General features: G+C 36.7%; 1 protein-coding gene across 2 annotated transcripts in view; it reads left to right on the forward strand.

The window, feature by feature from the left end:
• Positions 1–21,047, forward strand: part of UTP18 (UTP18 small subunit processome component) — a 44,103-nt gene that overhangs the window by 1,963 nt on the left and 21,093 nt on the right. For both annotated transcript variants that reach the window (XM_020972586.2, XM_020972585.2), the window contains exons 2-9: positions 4,714–4,826; positions 5,096–5,191; positions 6,939–7,006; positions 8,466–8,554; positions 9,494–9,619; positions 9,744–9,918; positions 15,456–15,556; positions 15,807–15,897. In XM_020972586.2, the coding sequence (XP_020828245.1) occupies positions 4,714–4,826; positions 5,096–5,191; positions 6,939–7,006; positions 8,466–8,554; positions 9,494–9,619; positions 9,744–9,918; positions 15,456–15,556; positions 15,807–15,897 (859 nt within the window). The remainder of the gene's footprint in view (positions 1–4,713; positions 4,827–5,095; positions 5,192–6,938; positions 7,007–8,465; positions 8,555–9,493; positions 9,620–9,743; positions 9,919–15,455; positions 15,557–15,806; positions 15,898–21,047) is intronic.

Consider the following 21,047-nt stretch of genomic DNA (forward strand, 5'->3'; position numbering starts at 1 on the left):
CAATGACTTACTATACATCTAGGATCAAACAAAAAGTTGATGGTAAGGATGAGTTAAATTCCACAAGAGTTAATGTCACAGCTGCTTATAAGATAACCATGGGTTGTGAGATTTGCCCTCAAAGAGCTTTTGTTCTGTTTAGGAGAGGAAATGTGAAGCCCCTATTCCCCTGTATTCGTTTTCCGTGCTGTTATGCATATATTTGTATATGTGTTGTCTTCCCCATTAGAACTTAAGTTCTTTGAAGAATAAATGCTTAATAAATAGGTATTTGTTGATTGGTAATTATCCTCTAGAAAGTAGCACTGTGCAGTGGAAAGATTGGCAGTCAGGAAACCTGGGGTCGAGCCCTGATAGAAAGTATTTTCTAAGTATTTTACATAACTCATTTTTCTGAGGTAGAATGTAAGCTCTTTGAGGAGTGGGACTGTTTCATTTTTATTTTTGTATCCCCAGCAAGTAGCACATAATATTGCTCTTAAAATGCTTGTTCAGATGAACTCTGCCACTTTTGGTTAAGGCACTTGACAACTGGGCAGGTCAGATTTCTTCTTCTGGCTAATGGGAGGGTGAGACACTAATAGTCTGTGATTTTTTTGCTGAACTGTGATAGATTCTACCTGTAATAGGAGTTTGGAAAAAGATCTGTGTACTTTTGTAGTCTAGAAGAGTGATTTCAAAGTGCAGGCCTAGAGTTATTCCAACGAGCACCAGGCTTGACCCCAAGGGGTAGGTAGTCAGCCAGTCAGAGGGTGAGAAGAGGGATTGAATCCTTCCTTCCCTCCAGTAGTCAATAGTGACTTGGCTGCAACACAACTGTGCTACTTCCCTCACTACTCCCCCTTCTCTGCTTCTTCCCTTCATTGGGGATTATAATTTAACCTAAGCTAGGCCCCATCAGCTTCTGAAGCTGTGTAACCAGATATCTCCCCTTACCCCTCTTCATTTTTTGCTGGGAGAGTGAGTAACATAGGAGGAAAGGCATGGATAATTTGCCATTATATTATCTTTCCCCCCAAAAATTATCCTTCTTCTAAATTTACATCTTCCAGACTCCCAGATTCTCAACTTCTTCCTTATGCTTGATTCCTCACTGAGTTGAAATTGTTCTCTTCAGTGATACCTTAATTGCCAAACCATTTTCTTTTCTCAGTCATCATCTTTCTTGATTGGTAGATTTGATATTATTGAACACCTTTTGTTCCTGAATACTTGGTCATTTTTGTATTGTTATTGTTAATCCCTTGATTCTCTCAATTTTCTGGTCACTCTTCAGTTCCCTTGATGGATTATTATCCATATCTTGTCTTCTAACTTGAGTGTCCCCCGTAGTTCTGTCCTGGATCCTCTTCTCTCTGTATGCAGTCTCTCCCATGGGTTTGGTTATCATTTTTATGCCAGTGACTCCCAGATCTATACACTAATAATTTCTTTGCTGTATGCCAGGCCCATTTCAGTACCTGCTTATTAAGACATTTTGAACTGGAAGTCCCGCGAGCATCTCAAACTCAACATGTCCAAAATAATCCATTACTTTTCCCCCCAAATCTATCTATCTTCTGAACTTCTCTTTCTTTTTATTTTCCCCACCTTTTTTTTTATTGTCATCCATCTTCTTAACTTTTCTTTCTCTTTTTTTTGTAAAGCAGTCAGGGTTAAGTGACTTGCCCATAGGCATACAGCTAGTAAGCATCAAGTGTCTGAGGCTGGATTTGAACTCAGGTCCTCCTGACTCCAAGGCTAGAGTTCTATCCACTGTGCCACCTAGCTGCCCCTGTCTTCTCAACTTCTCATTCCTTCTCTCAATTTAACCAAACGGTTGTTAAATCTTGTTGTTGCTACCTCCATAAAATCTCTTGAATCTGTTCTCTTTACTCAAAACAGCTTCTATCCTATTTCAGAGTTGTACCATCTCCCTCGTAGACAGTTGCAATAACCTTCTGATTGGTCTCCCTCAAATTTCTTCCCCTCTCCAATCTATCTTCTACACAAATGCCAAAGTGTGAGTCTGAATATGACATTTCCCTACTCAGTAAACTCTAGTGGCTTCCTATTAACACTAGGATCAAATATTATTTCATCTTTATTTCTTCCTTATTTAAGTTCTCTTTTAGTTTAAGTTTTGTGAGGTACATAGTTATTAGTACAGTGGTACATGTATAAATTATAAACAAGTTAATATACATAATAGAAATGCATTGCAATTTTTTTTTATTGTCAGGGGTGTTTGATCAAAATGTTTGGTGACCATTGGTCTAAAAGGTTTTCTGGAGGAGGGAGTTCAGAATATCTTGTGGAAGGAAGCACAAGGTGTGGAGGTGGGAGAGCAGCAGGTTTGTGGAAAGATCATGGCATATGGTAGGTCCGGTGAGGACTTCAGCCAGAGGGTGGTGTTGGGGTTTAGGAGGAAATATAATTGGATAGATAAAATAAAGCCAGATAATGAAATTTCATTAAGACCTGGCAGAGGAGTTTGGAAATTTGTTTCAGGCTCTTAAATAGGAGAAATTGACATGATTAAATTGGCTGTGATCTGCAGAATCACAGGGCAGAGACTGGTAGCAGGATGTCTGGGAAACCAGTTAAGAGACTAGCACTAAACCTGGCATGAGGTAGTCTACACTAGTGGCAGTGGGAATGGAGAATAGCCCAGTAGGAGATGTGTGTTTCCAAGGAAAAAATGGTGAAATTTGATGAAATTTTATGTAGGAGATGTAGTGGAAAGACTCAGAGATGATTAGCTTCTGACCTTAGGAGAATGGTAGAGACGGAGCAGTTTTCAATGCTCTGAAAGAGATTGGTCCTGAGGAGCTGAGGGGATTCCTTACATGCTCTTACAGCATGGAATTGAGGGCAAGTGTGAGGCTTGTTTCCTTGGTGTGTATTTTGTATGATAGATTTCTCCTGAGGGAAGAATTGAGAATTACAAAGTTAAGAATGAAGTGGGCTCTGATGTGAAATATCCTAAGTAGTTACATGGCTAGAGAAGTGGTATTGCTATGGATGTGGAGCAGGAATTATCTGGTTGTATCTCTTCTCCAATATTAGATTGTAAGCCCCTTAATGTCAGGGAGCCCTGTTTTTCTTTGTGTCTCTTCAAGCACCTAGCACAATTTGTGGCGCTCAAGCATTTATTGAAATTATTATATATGAATGTTTTCTGTTCTTTAACCCTATCATTTTCCCTGCCTTTGGTTTTCTTGTTAATTTTTGCCCTGTGTCTCTTACTTTCTTTAGTTTTTACTCACTTTTTGTTGTTCTCCTGTGTGATCCTTTTCATTCTGTTTTCTGACCTTCTCACCTTGGCAGCCCCATTTTTCTTTTCCTGTCCAGGGCCCTCTGCTGGTCTTTTTGAGCCTTTTCATTTTCTGCTGTTTCTTGTAGAACTTCCTGTCACTGACATTCCATCCTTTACTTCATCAGAAGGGGTTGCACTCAAAGCATTCTACATCCATTGTGTAGAAAGAAGGGAAAACTTGATTGTATTTGCACTTTTGGAGAAATCTGTCTCCTGGACCTTTTTTTTGCATTTATTTTATTCCCCCTTGATTTATAATTATTGTATACAAAGCTTTCTTCCCTTAGAGGGGCAAGGGACATAATGGTGTAGTAAATAGAGAGCTGGCCTTGAAGCCAGAAAGAAGACCTAGCTTACAGTTGCTGGGCAAATTACTTAACATCTCGGGGCTCTATTAAGTTTCCCAGAAGCCTGCATTGATAGAAAGTTTCCTTAGCAGAGAATTACCCATACTGTAGTTGTGAAATGATAGAACCAGTCCCTATCTAGTCCCTGTTCTCTTTCCCTTATTAGATTGTAGATTTCTTGAAAGCAGGGTCATATCCGTCTTTCTATCTCAGTTCCCTAGCTTTTTTTATAGGAGTTGGGAGTGGAGAGAAGGGCAGGTCATGCTTATTTACTGGATGACATGCATTTATTAAATACTTATATGTCCAGGCATTGTGCTAAGTGCTGGGGACACAAAGGCAAAAACATAGTCCTTGACTCTTAAGGAACTCAAATTCTAATGTAAATGCATATACAATGCGTATGTAGAGTAAATGGAAGATAATATCTGGGGGAAGAGGCACTAAGAGGCAAGAAAGGAGAATGTGAAAAGTCTCTTGTAGAAAATGGGATTTGAGCTGAGTCTGGGAGGAATCCATTAAATGGAGGTGAATAGGGAGAGCATTCAGGCATGGAGAACAGCCAGTGAAAAGGCAGAATCTGGAGATGGAGGGTCCTGTATGAGGAACGGCAACATCCAGACGTGTAAAAAGACTAAAGAGATTGGAAGAGGCTGGGTTATAAAGGGCTTTAAGTGGCAGCCAGAGACCTTTGTGTTTGCTCCTGGAGGTAGTGGGGAGCCACTGGAGTTTATCGAGTAGGGGGCAACGTGGTCAGACCTGTGTACTCTATAGAATCTTAGAGCATTTCCTAGGCTTCTGAGAAGTGACGTGCTTATCATCACATAAAAGTTATGTGTCAGTTTATAAATACCAAAGAATCATTGGATCAAAAATTTGCACATGAGGAAAGTGAGGCACACAAGTTTGGAGCCCTTGGCCTCAGGCTGCAGAGCCAGTGATCTTTCCATTGTGCCAGGCTGCTTTCCTTACTCCCAGGTCTGGCTTTTTATCAGCCTTGCTATGTTGCCTTTCACAGAAGATGATACGTAATCAGTGTGGGTTAAATTGATTCTTGTTATACTTTAGGGTAGTATCCATGAAGACTCTAGTGATTCAGAAGTGGAAAATGAAGCAAGAAATGATATTCCTTCCAAAAAGAAGCCAGCTTGGGTGGATACTGAAGATGAAGATGAAGAAGAGTAAGTTGAGAATATACATTCATTTCTAGAAACAGAAATTCCTTTGTACACTAGATGAATAAATTGGTATTTGAAATATTAGTTTCCCATGGGTTAAAATAGATAATATATTTGTAATTATAATTATCAGATACTGCAGAAAAGTCTATGTGATTTAATCAGTGAGAGGAATTGTGTGTGGAATCTAGGACTTTAAACAGTGATATGTTTCAAAAATAAAAGGCAGTAAATACGTTGAAGTTTTGGATAATGCTATCCTGTTTCTATAGAATTGACATGACTCATCGATTTCGGAAAAATATGATAAAAAATGCAGGAGAAAAGAAACTCCCTAAAGACAAACTCCAAAGGAGACTTAAAGAAGAGTAAGTATTTCTGTGTGATTTACCTATAGCTAGTAATATGTTTTGAAAATGTCAGTCTTTTGATGATAAATGAAAGGTTATTGGCTATAGTAGACTTATTTAAATGGTGTATTTTCCTGTTAGAAATTGTATGTTCCATAGAACATCAATGGTAACAATGCAGAAAGTGTTGGATTAGGCAAGACTTGCATTTGAATGCCAGCTGACAAACTGTTTGACCTTGGACAAGTCGGTTAACCCCACTGAGTCTTACTCATTTTCCTAATTTGGTAAATGGAAACAGTAGTACTTATAACATCTACCCTAGTGTCGTTAAGGAAAGTGCTTTGCAAATCTTAGAGCACTTGGATAACTGAATTGTTACCCTCAGAGGGCTCTATACTATGAGTCATAGACTCAATGGTAGGAAAGATTTTTTTATTCTATTGGCCATTGATTCCCCAAGAACAATCAAAGTGCATATAAGTAAAAACTAATTTCATTTTAGTTAAAGAGAAATATAAATACATGTGACTTTTATTTTAAACAGAAACAGTTAAATAAATGACAATGAGAAGGGAATGTCCTATATTTTGGCCATCTACGGTGTCCATTGTGGACTTTTATGCTTACGATGAATGAGTTAAGGGAAATGGCAGGGTATAGGATGAAGAAGGGAGAGAGAAGTAAACTATAGGAAAGGAATAGAGAACTAATTGAGAATTAGATGCACTGAGAAACAGTCACAAAGAGAGAAAACTTTCAGGAAGCAATACTATAAGTAATTTTTTTTTAAGCTAGGCAGTGGGGTTAAGTGACTTGCCCAGGGTCTCACAGCTAGTAAGTTGTCAAGTGACTTGAGGCCGGATTTGACCTCAAGTCCTCCTGACTCCAGGGCTGGTGCTCTATCTACTTCGCCACCTAGCTGCCCCTAAGAATGTTTTTTAAATGCGTAAGATAAGATGTACAGGACTGCAAAAAAACCCATTTATATGGAAATATAGTTATTAAATTATTAAACAAAACCCCAGGTTGTCTTAACACAAACAATGTTTAGATTTAAAAATAGAAGTGGGAACAAAACCCTCATCTAAGTGGCAGGGTTTTTTTCATAGTGTTTCATATACATTGTAGTCTTATCATCCTTCAAAGGCTTCTCTGCACTTAAAGTCCTTTCCAGCTTTATATTTGACATAATGTTCTGCAGAAATGTTAATTCCTGCAGTCTTGGATGTTTTGACATGAACTAATAAGGAAAAATAGTAGACTAGTATGCTATTGAACAGTAAAGAATTAATAGGAGGTATATTACAGAAAGTTCAAGGTGGTTTTTTTTTTTATGGTGAGGAAGGAGTGAACTACAGAGGTTTCATATTTTGGTAGAACAAGAAAAGAAGCCATACATCTAGAAATGGCAATGAATTTAGAAATTAGAAGACTTCACTTTAAATCCTGGCATTCCTTTTGACTGGCATTGTGATCTTTGGCAGATTGCTTCATCTTTATGGATGCTTTTCCTTTATATAAAATTAGAGGATTTGACTAGCTAGTTTCTAAGATCACTTTCCAGCTCTAAATCATATAATAAGATATATACTGATAGTATTATATGAGATGATATTATTTAAAAATAGTAGCCCTTCTTGTTATAAATTCATGGAGTAGTTCGCTTCCTATACCCAATTAAGTACCTGTTATACATGCTAGTAAGTATTAAAAACAAATCAAAATAAGTACCAAGAAAATGTACCTCTTGTTGTTCTTTTAGATTTCAGCATGCAATGGGTGGAACACCTGCCTGGGCAGAGATGAGCGGGAAGAAGATGCATTCAGAAGGTAACCATTACTTCTCTTGTTACTTCATATTCATGAAGCCCAGTATTTAGTCTAAAAAAAAAAATACTTGTAGAAGGCACAATGCATCATTGACTTGTATCGAGCACATAGTCAACTAAACTAGGATTTTTTTTTTAATATAAATAACTTTCAAGTAGGTATACCCTCATCTTGCAATTTTATATTAGATTTTTTTAAAACCTAAGAGTGAGGAAGACCTGAAATGTAGTGGAGAAACAGATAATCTGATTAGGTTCATTTATCCTTTTCTTGCATAATCTTCTTGAATCTTCATTCTCTCATTTGAAAGTGTAAGAATTGAATGTTGGCCATGTGAGTTTCAACTTAGTGTCTTTTTTTTTTAATTTGAATTAGCTCCACTCCCATTTTAGTTTTAAAAAGGAGAAAATATATAAATTTGGGGTTGTTGCAGGCAAGTATATTATTCGTTGGGGGAAAAAAATCACCTATGGGACTTGTTTGATTTATTTTTCCCCAAAATTTCCTTTCCTTATTGAATTTTCTTATATGTGACAAACATTAACAAACATGCACATTTCCACATACAAAGAACAGGAAAAAGGATTATATGGAAACCATGACTCTTTTACATACAGCTTGTTTTTTTAAATAAAAGTATTTATTTAACACCGTAGTACTAAAACTGTCCTTGCTTGTTTTACTCTTCTTTTGAACTTCCTTCTACTGTCTTTTGTTTATTTAAAAAATGCTTCATTAGCACCTTTTTGTCTTTTTTTGATAACTCTACGCCTTCCTTGTAACAAAAAAATTCACGTGTTGAGTCTGAAAACCTGTTGAATTTTGCACTTTTCTGTAGTTCACCACCTTCAGTAAAAGGCAGCTCAATTCATCATCAGTCTTCTGTAGTTACTGTTGCTCACTGCATTGATCAGATTTCTTTAAGTCTTTCAAAGTTGTTTTCCTTTATAATATTATAGACAATAGTATATATTATTTTCCTGGTTCTGTTCACTTCACTCAGCATCAGTTCATATAATTCTGCCCATATTTCTCTGAATTTCTCCCTTTTATCACTTTTTATGTTTCAGTAATATTCCATTATATTTATATGTCATAATTTATTCAGCCATTTCAGATAGGCACCTACTTTATTTCCAATTCTTTGCTATCACAAAAAATGCTGATAAAAATATTTTGCGTATGAGTCCTTTCCCTTTTTGTCTAGTATTGCTGGGTCCTAGTTTAGTAACTTTTTTATGTATAGCTCCAAATTGCTTTCGAGAATGACTAACCATTCATAGCTCCACCAACCGTGGAGTGAGAGTGTAGTCCCATAGTCCCTTTGACAGTTTTTTTTCCCTTTTTCTCATCTTTGCCAAGTGTGAACTAGAACTGCAGTTGATTTAGTTTGCGCTTCTTTTTATTAGTGATTTGTACGTATTTTTCCTATGGTTGTTGATGCATTTGTTTGTTTTAGATGAAAGTGATGAGGATGAAGATGACCTTTTGAAAAGGACAGGAAATTTTATATCCACATCAGCATCTCTACCACGTGGAATCCTACAGGTGAGAGAGTGAATATTGATTTAATGAGCTTTTATGTTCTCTGTACAAATCCCATATGGTACCATAAGTTCTTAGTATCCTGAGCAGGTTCATGTTACTTTAGTTTAATTCTAGTTCCTGAGTATAGAGATACACTATAGAAATATCACTCCATCCTTGGTGTTGGACAGGTTTTCTACCTATAAATAAATACAAATAATATATAAAATATGTATCACATATTTTATTCTGCATATATATATTATTTTATTACATATATTTTCACATACACACACACTCTCTATATATGTATATATGTAATATTTGTGAATTTTCTTTTTCCATATTAGGCTGTGTAATTTTAAAGGGATCTGGCTAGGAAGTATTGTCAAGCTCTAGGACCCTGGGAATTGGGAATCCTAGATATTTTTTTCTTGGCTCTTTGTGCCTAACTAAACAACTACCTTTTCCTCTCAATAAAAAGGGTATGTTAGGGATAAGGAAAAAGAGTAGGATTATAACAAAGCACCAAGATACAGACCAAATTTTACCACTCACATAAAAATGTTGAAGGGTGTCCAAACGATTTGTCCCCTGTTCCCGCACCCCCAACACGTGGACACAATTTGTAGAAGAGGAAACCAAGGCCCAAAGCAGTTGTGACTTGGCTCAGGTCCCACAAGCTACTACCTGGGAGCCAGGACTAGAATCCAAGTGTCATTTCTTAGTCTCTTGGGTCTTCTCTTCCCCCGCTATTTACACGCAAAAGATGTTTTGTTCCTCTGAAGTAAGTAAAAAAACCCTTTGTATGATTCAGTCCAATAAGCATTAAATTCCCAGTTTTTGTAAAGCTGGGGATTCACTGTTGGAAACTTAGATAGTCTTGGTTAACTAGCCACTGATTTCTTCTTCGTGTAATTGTGTTAAACATATCATGTTCATCTTTTTCCTCCTCCGCAGATGAAGAGTTGCTTGAATGCGAATGCTGAGCGTCCTTCTTCTGCTAAGATCTCGTCAGTGCAGTTCCACCCTTCTGCTCAAGTTATTATGGTTGCTGGGTTGGATAATGCTGTATCCCTGTTTCAGGCATGCATTTACTTTTATGGGGACTAAATGGTGGTAATGGCACAAGAACTAAGTTGCATGTAATTAGGAGGAGAGGTGAGGACGTCGTAATAACCAGAGGAATTATTCTGTACTTTCTTAACAGGTTGATGGAGAAACGAATCCTAAAATCCAGAGCATCTATTTAGAACAGTTTCCTGTCTATAGGGCCCGTTTCAGTGCCAATGGAGAGGAAGTACTAGCCACAAGCAATCTGAGCAAGATACTTTATGTATACGACATGATGGGTGGAAATGTAATTCCTGTGCATCAAGTAAGGGGTAAGGTTTTCAGGGAACAGTTTGCCATGTTTGTTTCTTTTGAGATTAGTGTGAATTGAGTTAAGGTCTTTGTAACCACTTTTCCTCGGGCTTCCTGAAATATCCTAGGTGGTTAATTTGGTGTTGTCCGATGTTTGAAGTATAGTTTAGTGACTAGCTCCAATTTTGCACCATGTTGTTGAATCCATTGGTTTTTTGATTATTTTGCTAATGAGAAGTGCCACAGCATAGTGGATAGAGAACCGCTGCTGACCTTAGAGTCAGGAAGATTTGGAATCAGGTTATGTTTCTTAACACATAGTGGCTTTTTTGACCCAGGGCAACACGTTGAGATTAACTTACAGATCTCTGTTATTGCTGGGCATTTGCTCGTGGAGTTAGCTGGTACATAACTGTGATAAAATCACAGAACTGGACCATTAGATCATATCAATGTGCTGACATTTATTTTATCATTCCTCTGTCATTGGATATTTAACTTGTTTCCAGTTCTTTATATTTAAATATCATGGTACTATGAAAACCTTTTAAAAACTAGTATTTTAATATTTTAGGGTATATCCCCAACAGTGAAATTGAATCAGAATGTATCTTTTTTAATATAACTTTTTCAGTGAACTGCCAGTTTGTTCTCCAAAAAATTCTGTAAATGTGCAATTCCACTAGCAGTAAGTGAATAGCAATTTCTCTACAACTTTACCAGTTGTTGCTTTTATTTTTGCAAATTTGGTGGGTATGAGGCAGTATCCTAAAGTTGTTTTAATTTGCATCTCTTTGATTATTAGTGAGGTTTGGCATTAAAAAAATGGTTATTAACCATGTTGCTTCTTTTGAAAATTGCCTCTGTCCTTTGATCATTAATTGGTTGTGTATGAGAAATTATCATTGTTACTTTCTAACATTTCCTTATGTATTTTAGGTGTCAAGTTTTTATCTATCTTTTTTGCTGTAACTATTTTCTCAATTTGTTTTTCTATTTTTTATTGTTTAAAAGTTTTTTGTTTTCAGTTATTGTAGATATTATTGTATATTCAGTTTTTATTGTACCATGACTCTAATAATTCTTTATTTTTTTGGTGAGGGGAGGCAGTTAGGATTAAGTGACTTGCCCAGAGTCACACAGCTAGTAAATGTCAAGTGTTTGGTCTTAGACTGTATTTGAATTCAGGTCCTCCTTACTCCAAGGCCAGTGCTCTAGCCACTGCACCAGTTAGTTGCCCCATTTTTTTTTCATTTTTTAAAAGTTTTCTAAGATGGAATTCACTGGGGTATATGTTATAAGAAGTGTCTAAATCTGTCTTCCTAATTTCTAACCATTTTTTCCAAGTATGTTTATTTTGTGATGAATCTTTTCTCCAAGTTTGCTTAGTAGATTTATCAAGTACAAATCCTTTTTATCCATTTAGTTTGAATGTCTGGTATACCTAATATTATTCTCCCCCCCCCCTTTTTTTTGGCCAATACTAGATGATTTTAATAATAACTATTTTGTAGTATGTTTAAAGTGTGGTAATGTGATTTTGTCCAGTTTTATAAAGAAGCCTGTTAGTATTTTGATAAAATAATGCATCACTTACTTTTTAGAGTTTTGTAATATCTGTCATATTAATTGAATTGGTCAATTCAGTTATTTAGGTCTGCGTTTATTTTGGTCGTTGTGTTTCCACAATTGTCTTCATACAAGTCTTTTGTATTCCTCAATAGGTTAATTCCCAGATTAATAGTTGATAGTTTTGTTGCCAGTGTAAAAGGGGTTTCTTTTTAAATTATATTTTCTTTCTCTTTATTTTTTTGTTAAGTAAAAAGCAGATATTTTTGCAGGTTATTATTTTTTAAATTATGCAACTTTGCTCAATTTATGGTCTCTATTTTCTAGGTACTCTATCATATCATCTGCAAATAATGATTAAATATCAGCTATTTATGCTACAAATACATGTGTTAGAAAGGATGGTTCTAATCTACCTGTCCTTTTCACTTTCTCTTTCTCTAGTATTCTTCTTCTGCCTCTTTTTCCAAATCATTTGGTTTGGGACTGACTCTATTGTAACTATTAGCCTATTATCCAACGCTTTTGTGGTTTTCCTAGTACTTAAGTCCCTTTCCTCATGTCCTCAACTAATTTATTTCCTTCCATCTTTCCTTTCTTCCTCCCTCTTTCCCTCTCTTCCCCATCTCTAATATTTTCTGTAATAAACATTATTTGCTAATGCCTTAGTATCCCTGTACCTTCTCATTTTCACCTCTGCTAGTTAGGTTTCTGACAAGTATTACTTGAGTATTTTGTTTTTGTTTTTATTTTCATAAGAATAGTAGAATTGAATCTCATTCAGTCCTTGAAAGATACCACTCTAGTATATTCAGAAAATGAAATCTTCTGACCAGAGATAAAAATAGAAGAGGAGAGGGGCAGAAGTAGTTGTAGTTGTTGCAGTAAAACTTATATTAAATCAAAGGTCGCTGACGAAAGTAGTAAAAATAAACTGGAGACTAAATAATGAAACCCTAAAGAGTTGGTAGGTTAAGAACAAGTATCTCTAAACAACAGGTCAATGAATTGGGAATGCAACTGAATATACTAGAAAACTAACAAGTTTAAAAACCTTATTTAAACACCAAAATAGAAATTCTGAAAATTTAGAGAATTGATAAAATTGAAAACCAAAATGCCACTGAATTACTAAATAAAACTAGTAGCTTTTTTTCCTTCAAAAAAACCATTAGAGGAAAATCAAATTACTACTTTCAGAATCAAAAAAAGAGAATTTACGACAAAGGAAGAAGAAAGAAAGGATATTAATAGAAGCTATTTTGCCCAACTATATGCCTTTACAGGAAAGGAAGAGGAAACGAAATAAGCGTTTATGTAACATGTACTTTGTGTCAGACAGCACACTAAGCCACTGAGCGCTTTTACATGTACTATGTCATTTGATCTTCAGAACAACCCTGTGAGACAGGTGCTATTTTTAATTTATATATGAGGAAACTTAGGCAAACAGGTTAAATGAGTCGACCAGGGTCATTAATAAGTATCTTCAAATTTGAACTCAGATTTTTCTGACTTTAGGTCTGCTACTCTATCCACTGTGGTACCAGCTGCCTTTGGTGCCTAAAACTGAAAATTTAATGAAATAAATGAATGTTTATGTATAAAAATTAATAGAACAAGAAATAAAGAATTTAAATAACCAAATTTCAGAGTGATAAATGAACTTCTAAAGAAAAAAAATTCCAGAACCATCTGGATTCATGAGTGAATTCTCTCCAGCATTCAAAGATGAATTCCAGTGTTACATAAATGATTTGCAAAAATAGTAAAGACGGGATTCCACAAAATATCTTATGTGACACAGTTATGGTCTTGATACATAAGCCAAGGAGAATCAAAACAGAAAAAGGAAACTATAGACCAGCGTCCCTAATGAACGTTGATACGGAAGTTTCAAATAAAATATTAGCAAAGAGGCTAAAACATATCACAAAGATTACATGCTGGGATTAGATTTATTTATAACAAGAATGCAGACTTGGTTTAGTATTGGGAAAAATATAAGCTTAATTGGTTAAAAACTTGTGACAAAATGGAACACCCATTTTTGTAAGAAAAAACCCTAGGAAACAGGAATAAATGGACCTTTTCTTAAAATGATTAATGATAAACAGTATATATCCAAAACCAAGAGCTACCATTATATGTAACAGAGACAATTTAGAATACTTTCCATTAAAGTAAGGGTTGAAACAAGGATGTCCATTGTCACCTCTTCTAGTAAAACGAGAAAGAGAAATTGAGGGAATAGCCATAGGTATTATTGAGGAATTATTTTTGCAGATATGGTGGTATATTTACAGTGCCCTAAAGAGTTGACTAAAAATTAATGGAACCCGTTCAGAATCAAAGATAGACTGCCAGGGGCACACTTTTCTAGGTAGAGAAAGTTAACAGCAGGCAAGAACTGCCTGCAGATGAAGTGCATTCTGGGCAAGGATTACCCCAGAGCCTGGGGCTCAAAAAGAAGTCAATAAATTTGCTGCATTCATTTCAGCAAATAAAAAACTTTTTCTCAGCCTTAAATCTGCTTGGAGAGTTGGTTCCTTGGACTCTGGCCTGGCTTTAGTGCTTTCCTGTTTTGTATTTGCGCCTGACGCTGCCACATTGCTGTTTTGTCCTTATATTGAATGTGCCTTTATCTAATCCCTGCTTATTCTTTGCAGTAGTTGTCTCTTTTGCTTCTACTTTTTTGACTTCTCATTTCAAGAACTCTCACTGGTGCATCTTTCATCTTAGCCTGCTCAGTGGGGAATTCTGACTGTGTAGCCACAGCACACTAAGCATTTTCTAATGACCTTGTATTGGGGTTACACTAAGTCATGAGATTAGTATCTTGATTATTCAAAATGTAGTACCAAGTGTTATTTAACTTGGAAAATTACTGAAGTCTTTGAAAAGGAGTCCTATTGGAGTAGCATGGAGGGGAAGGGGACCTTGGCTGGTAGTCCTTAGCCCCCTTCCCTTGAGCAAGGCCATTTAAAGCATGGGTCATTATAAGCTTCTTTTGTGCAAGTAGAGTAGGATTGATAATTACTTAGAAGTCCTTTTTATTTATTGGACAGGTGTTTGTAGGGCTTGAGAAGAAGCTTGACCCTTAGACATGAGTTGCTTTCCTCAGAACTCATCCTTCAGTCTCTTTGTTGTGAACCACTGAGGTTTGAGTGTACTAAATGGAGACTGTCACTTCTCCATACTGTACAACTTTTCTGCCTCAGGATATAAAGGAATGCAATGGATTAGATCTTGTGACACACCTGTGTGTGGATTCTTGTAGGAATGGCTCCCTCCCTGCCTCAGTCTTTAGTGAACTCAGTTGAGCAAAGGTCAGAGACTACAAACAGTCTGTGTTTTTCCCCAAAATCTAATGGTACATAGCAATTATATTGTGTGGCAGTGTCGTTTGTTCTTTTGTGTTTGTTTGCTTTTCCATGCTTTTGACCTTGGATGCATTTGTTCACTTCTGCTTTGCTCAACATCCCCAAATCTTTTTTCCTCACAAGACCTTTTAGCTACTGTTCACATGGGTGTTAATTCATTTGGAATGCTGGCTGATGTATTACAGTCTTTCAGCATTTTTCCTCCTCTCCCGGAAGTACTTTATAAACTTTAAATGTGAGTTATTACCTGAGCAGGGTATTGACGCACAGTGTATGCCAACAGAGAAGCAATACATGGAAGGACTAGAATGTCTTGGGGAGAGGACAGGGACACCCTGCAGGCCACATAGCTGTCTGCTTCTGTTCCTGATAGACCCTGTAAGCAAGGTGAGCTTGTGTGTTGTCAAAGGGGCTAATAAATCTTAGGAGGCATTCTTTGTAGCTCCCAGGACCTGTCTGCACACTTTTGCAGCCCGGCTCTATATAGATCGATGTCCCTTTTCAACTGTGTCATGTGAATTTAAAAATACTTTCAGTAATTAATACATGAGAACTTGATTGAAATGATTAATCCTTATTGAATTCATTTGTTCCTTTTTTTTAAGGTTTAAAAGAGAAGTTTGTCAGAAACTTTGAAGTATCACCAGATGGATCCTTTTTGCTCTTAAATGGTTCTTCAGGATATTTTCATCTACTTTCAATGAAGGTGACTTATTGCTAAGGCTTGTTTTTCTCTTGTATCCCAGCCTGCGACTCTTAAACATTCCCAGGTTGTTCTACACTTGAACCTAGAGTCTCAAATAAGAAAGCATGGGCCACTGAAGAAACTTAAATTCTTAGGGAAGGATAATCTTCAAAATAGAGAAGAGTAAAAGAGAACTTGGAAAATAGAAAAGTTGTTTTTAGAGTACATAATGTGGTCCTGAACAATTTGTTACTTCTTATTTATCTTTTAGACGAAAGAGCTCATTGGCAGTGTGAAAATAAATGGAAAAGCGTCAGCGTCAGCTTTCTCATCAGATAGCACAAAGATATATGCCAGCTCTGGTAAGTTTAATGACTTAGTAGAGTGGCATGGATGTGTTTATCAAAATCTTCATATTTAAAAAAACTAAATTTTATTTCTTCTTGAATTTTAATTTCTTGCTTTGAATGAGAAAACTATGGAATGAAAACTAGTTTTAAACTTTAAAACTTGGTTTATTCTGCCTTTACTCTTTTTACCTTTTTTTTTTCAGGCAGTAGTAATGAATTCTTATGGTATTAAATGTTAATTTTTATGGAAAAATTTGATATGCAAAAGCTTATTTATAAGAGATCACATGTTGCCATAATTTATATAGTTGTATATAGGCTATATAAATAGCATCTGTTAAGACAATGTTGAATTGTAAGAAGCAGGTGTATTAGACTTCTTAAAAGAAATGTCAAATGATTAGTTATGGTGAATTATAGTTGTCTTTTCAACCTCTTCTAACATTTTGAATTTTCTTTTATATTGACTTGTTATAAGGGAAAATGCAATCTGGAATGCATAACTTTGTGAAGAAGAATGCACTTATTAGGTATTCAGGGAAAAGGCATGCTGAAGAATTTTGTAGAATTTATTTCATAATAAGTATTTGCAGTTATAGTATTCTGACATTGTATAGTAAGAGTAGGAGCTTGTTCATTAAGGCTGCCAAATACAGCTGTGGAAGGCTCCATTGCCTTATCACTAAAAAAAAAAAAGTATCACTGTTAGAAAAAGCTTTTGGTTTCATTTTGAAAGGCAAACTGTAGACCTATCAAGGAATGACATGTTGTATGTCATTTTTAAAGGATCTTTTTACTTATATGAGCTCAGTGAATGACTATCCTGGTCTTTTGTTATTGTAGGGAGTCATTCCTTGAGCCAGTTGCATCTCTAAACCTATTTTACTGGTTTCTTTTGACAGCAGAGAGATCAATATTGTATCCCCAGCCAGTGGAACTTGGCACCTTGTGAAAAGATATGAGCTAGTTCTTGCTTTTTTCGGTAGGGTTGGTATTTCACCTTAATCAGGGGATACCATCAATGTAGTACTAACTTGTTTTTAAAGACTGTTTGTTACCAATAAAGCCCAAGAGGAAGAGATAAAGAAATTCCATTTAAAGTTACTGTAGACATTATAAAATATTTAGGAGTCTACCTCCTGAAACAAACTCAGGAACTATATGAACACAATTACAAAACACTTTTCACACAAATGAAGTCAGATCTAAATAATTGGAAAAACATCAGTTGCTCATAGGTAGGCCGAGCTAATATAATAAAAATGACAATTCTACCTAAATTAGTTTACTTATTCAGTGCCATACCAAATTACCAAAAAATTATTTTATAGAGCTAGAAAAAATAATAACAAGATTCATCTGGAAGAATAATAGGTCCAGAATATCAAGGGAGCTAGTAAAAAGAAATTCTAGGGAAGGTGGCCTAGCCATACCAGATCTTGAATTGTACTATAAAAGCAGCAGTCATTAAAACTACTTGGTACTGGATAAGAAATAGAGTGCTGGATCAGTGGAATCTACTGTTTGATAAACTCAAAGACCCCAGCTTCTGGGATAAAAACTCACTATTTGACAAAAACTGCTGGGAAAACTGGAAAAGAGTATGGCAGAGACTAAACATAGACCAAAATCTTACATCTTATACCAAAATAAAGTCAAAATGGGTGCACAATTTAGATATAAAGACTGATACTATAAGCAAACTGGGAGAGCAAGGAATAGTTCACCTGTCAGATCTATGCAGAAGAATTTATGACCAAACAAGAGATAGAGAACATTACGAAATGCAAAATGGGTAATTTTGATTACATTAAATTGAAAAGTTTTTGCACAAACAAAGCCAATGCAATCAAGTTTAGGAGGGAAGCAGAAAACTGGGAAAGGATTTTTACAACCAGTGTCTCTGATAAGGGCCTCATTTCTAAAATATATAGAGTATAATTTTATAAGACTACAAGTCATTCCTCAATTGAGAAATAGTCAAAGGATATGAACAGGCAGTTTTCAGATGAAGAAATTAAAGGTATCTATAGTCATAAGAAAAAATGCTCTACATCACTATTGATTAGAGAAATGCAAATCAGAACATCTCTGAGGTACCACATCACACCTATCAGATTGGCCAACATGACAAAACAGGAAAATGATAAATGTTGGAGAAGATGAGAAAATTGGAATGTTAATGCATTGTTGGTGGGGTTGTGAAATGATCCAACCATTTTGGAGAGCAATTTGGAACCATGCCCAAAGGACTATAAAAATGTGCATACCCTTTGACCCAGCAATAGCACTTCTAGGGCTGTATCCTAAAGAGATCATAAAAATGGGAAAAGGACCCACATGTACAAAAATGTTTATAGCAGCTCTTTCTGTGGTGGCAAAGAATTGGAAATTGAGGGCATGCCTATTAATCGGGGAATGGCTGAACAAATTGTGCTATATGGATGTGATGGAATACTACTGTGCTGTAAGAGATGATGAGCAGGCAGATTTCAGAGAAACCTAGAAAGACTTACGTGAACTGATGCTGAGTGAAGTGAGCAGAACCGGGAGAATGTTATACACAGTAACAGCAACACTGTACAATGAACAGCTTTGATAGACTTAGCTCTTCTCAGCAATGCTAGGATCTAAGACAGTTCCAAAAGACTCATGATGGAAAATGCTATCCACATCCAGAGAAAGAACTATGGAGTCTGAACACAGATTGAAGCATACTATTTGCTCTTTTTTTCTCTTCTGTTTTGTTTTTTCTTTCTTGTGGTTCCTCCTGTTGGTTCTGATTTCTTCTTTACAACATGACTAAAGTGAAAATATGTTTAATGGGAAAAAAAGAAGACTTTGTATTTGATAAGAAATACCTTTATCAGACGTTAGCACTTCTTTTAGAACAGAGATTCTTAACCTCTTTTGTGTCGAGGCCTCCTTTGGCAGCCATCTGATGAAGCCTAACCATCTGACAGCTCCTTCTCTGGATCCTCATCCAGGTCATTCCTGGTAATCATAGATGTACTACAGGGTTCAGTCTAGGGTTTTCCTCTCTCTATCCCCTTCTCTTGCTTCTTCCCCCTTCCTACACTTGTTGATCTCAGCTCCCATGGATTTAATTACCATCTCTATGCTGATGATTCTCAAAATATACCTATCCTGCCCCAGCCTTTCTGCTGGCCTCCAGTGTTGCATATCCAGCTGACTTTCTAAGATGAATTGCATGTCCAGCAGACATCTTAAACTCAACATATCTGAAAGAGGACTCATTACCTTTTCCCCCAACACTCCTCTCATCCCAAGCCACCTTCCCTATTCCTGTAGAGGGCAACAGCATCCTCTTGGTCTCTCAGACTCATAATTTAGGAGTCATCTGGTATTTCTCACCATGCCCTCTGCCCCTGAAGATATCCCATTGGATGCATTCATTGCCAAGGCCTCTTGATTTCACCTTTGCAACATCTCTCGAATATTCCTCCTCCTCTCCTCTAATACTGTTACTACTCTAGTGCAGGCCGTCATTACCTCACGCCTAGACCATTGCAATAGTCTGCTGGTGTTCCCTAAAGTGCAGGTCTGATCACATAACCTTCCTACTCAATTAACTCCAGTGGCTCCCTGTTGCTTCCAAGATCAAGTATAAAATTTCTACTTGTCTTCAAAGCTCTTCATAACCTGTCCGCCTTCTACCTTTCCAGTCTTTTTCTTTTTTTTTTCTTTTTTGCTAGCCAGTCGGGGTTAAGTGGCTTGCCCAGGGTCACACAGGTAGTAAGTGTCATGTCTTGTGTGCCTGAGACTGGATTTGAACTCAGGTCCTTCCTGACTCCAAGGCCGGAGCTCTGTCCACTGCACCACCTAGCTGCCCTGCCTTTCCAGTCTTAACCTTATTCCTGCCATGTATTCTTCCATCCAGTAACATTGCCCTTCTGGCTGTTTCATGAACAAAATGGTCCATCCTTCAACTCTGGGCATTTTCTCTGGCTGTTTCCCATGCCTGGAATGCTCTCCCTCCTCATCTCTACCTACTGGCTTCCCTGGCTTCCTTTATATTTCAATTAAAACCCCATTTTCTACAGGAAGCCTTTCCCAACCCCTCCTAATTCTAGTACCTTCCTCCTGTTAAGTATTTCCTTTTTTTCCTGGATCTAGCTTGTTTGTATGTATTTGTTTTTTGTAGGCTCCTTGAGGGCAAGGACTGTCACTTGTCCCTTTTTGTATCTCTAAGTGCTTAACATAGTGTCTGGCATATAGTAAGTGCCTAATAAGTGTTTATTGATTTTGATTGATTGATGTTAGGAAGAAGGGAGGAGTGAAGAGTTTTTTACCTGTTTGATTTTACTTGTTCCTTTCTCTTAAACCCTTCCCCCACATACTCCCCAAAGAGGTTTAAAACTGATCCTTAATAATTTTCACTCATTTTCATACTCTCTTTCTCTTGTCACTTTTATCCGTGTATGGTCCTCTTGAGCATCCTTTTTCCTGGTCATCCTACTTGAATAGCTCTTTCTTGTAATATGTGACCATTCTACTTGTCCTCCTTCCAGTTTAAATGTAGGTGGCCTTCTAAAAAATTTCAGTGTGGGGAAACTGACCTGTAGAAATAAAAAAGACAAAATTATCCCACCGGGTAGTCTAGTCCAAGGTCCTCAACAAGGTAGAGCTAGAGAGTGGAGGGAGCATTAGTGGGTTTTATCAGCAGCCTCTCTCCATGCATGGTGTCACCTTGAAGTAATACTGCATCAGAGGTGCAGGAGCTGGCATGTCTCATTTTGTTTTCAGGAAACGCCTTGAAGGCAGTCTGCTGCTGCTGTGTTTTAAATACTCAAAAGGATTTTGACTCTGTTGAATATGTTGTAAATGAGGCCAAACTGTACTGACGTGGTTGATCTGTATTACGCTTATCTTCTTGATTTATGAGATTGAACTTTAGAAAAGGCTTCTTCACAAATAACATGTGGTATTTCCCAACTATGGTATATTGCACCATGGGACTTGGTTGCATTTTGTCCTAGGTTTCCTCATTTGCCTTTGACAGTTTTTGATTTGGAGGGTAGGGGAGATAATAACTGTAAGGATCAGAGAAGAAAGAGAGAGAGGGTGTGTGTGTGTGTGTGTGTGTGTGTGTGTTGTGTGTGTGTGTGTGTGTGTGTGTGTGTACACACATACACACATAG

Source organism: Phascolarctos cinereus, unplaced genomic scaffold (genome assembly GCF_003287225.1).
Source record: "Phascolarctos cinereus isolate Bilbo 61053 unplaced genomic scaffold, phaCin_HiC Scaffold_5;HRSCAF=322, whole genome shotgun sequence".
Taxonomy (NCBI): Eukaryota; Metazoa; Chordata; class Mammalia; order Diprotodontia; family Phascolarctidae; genus Phascolarctos; species Phascolarctos cinereus.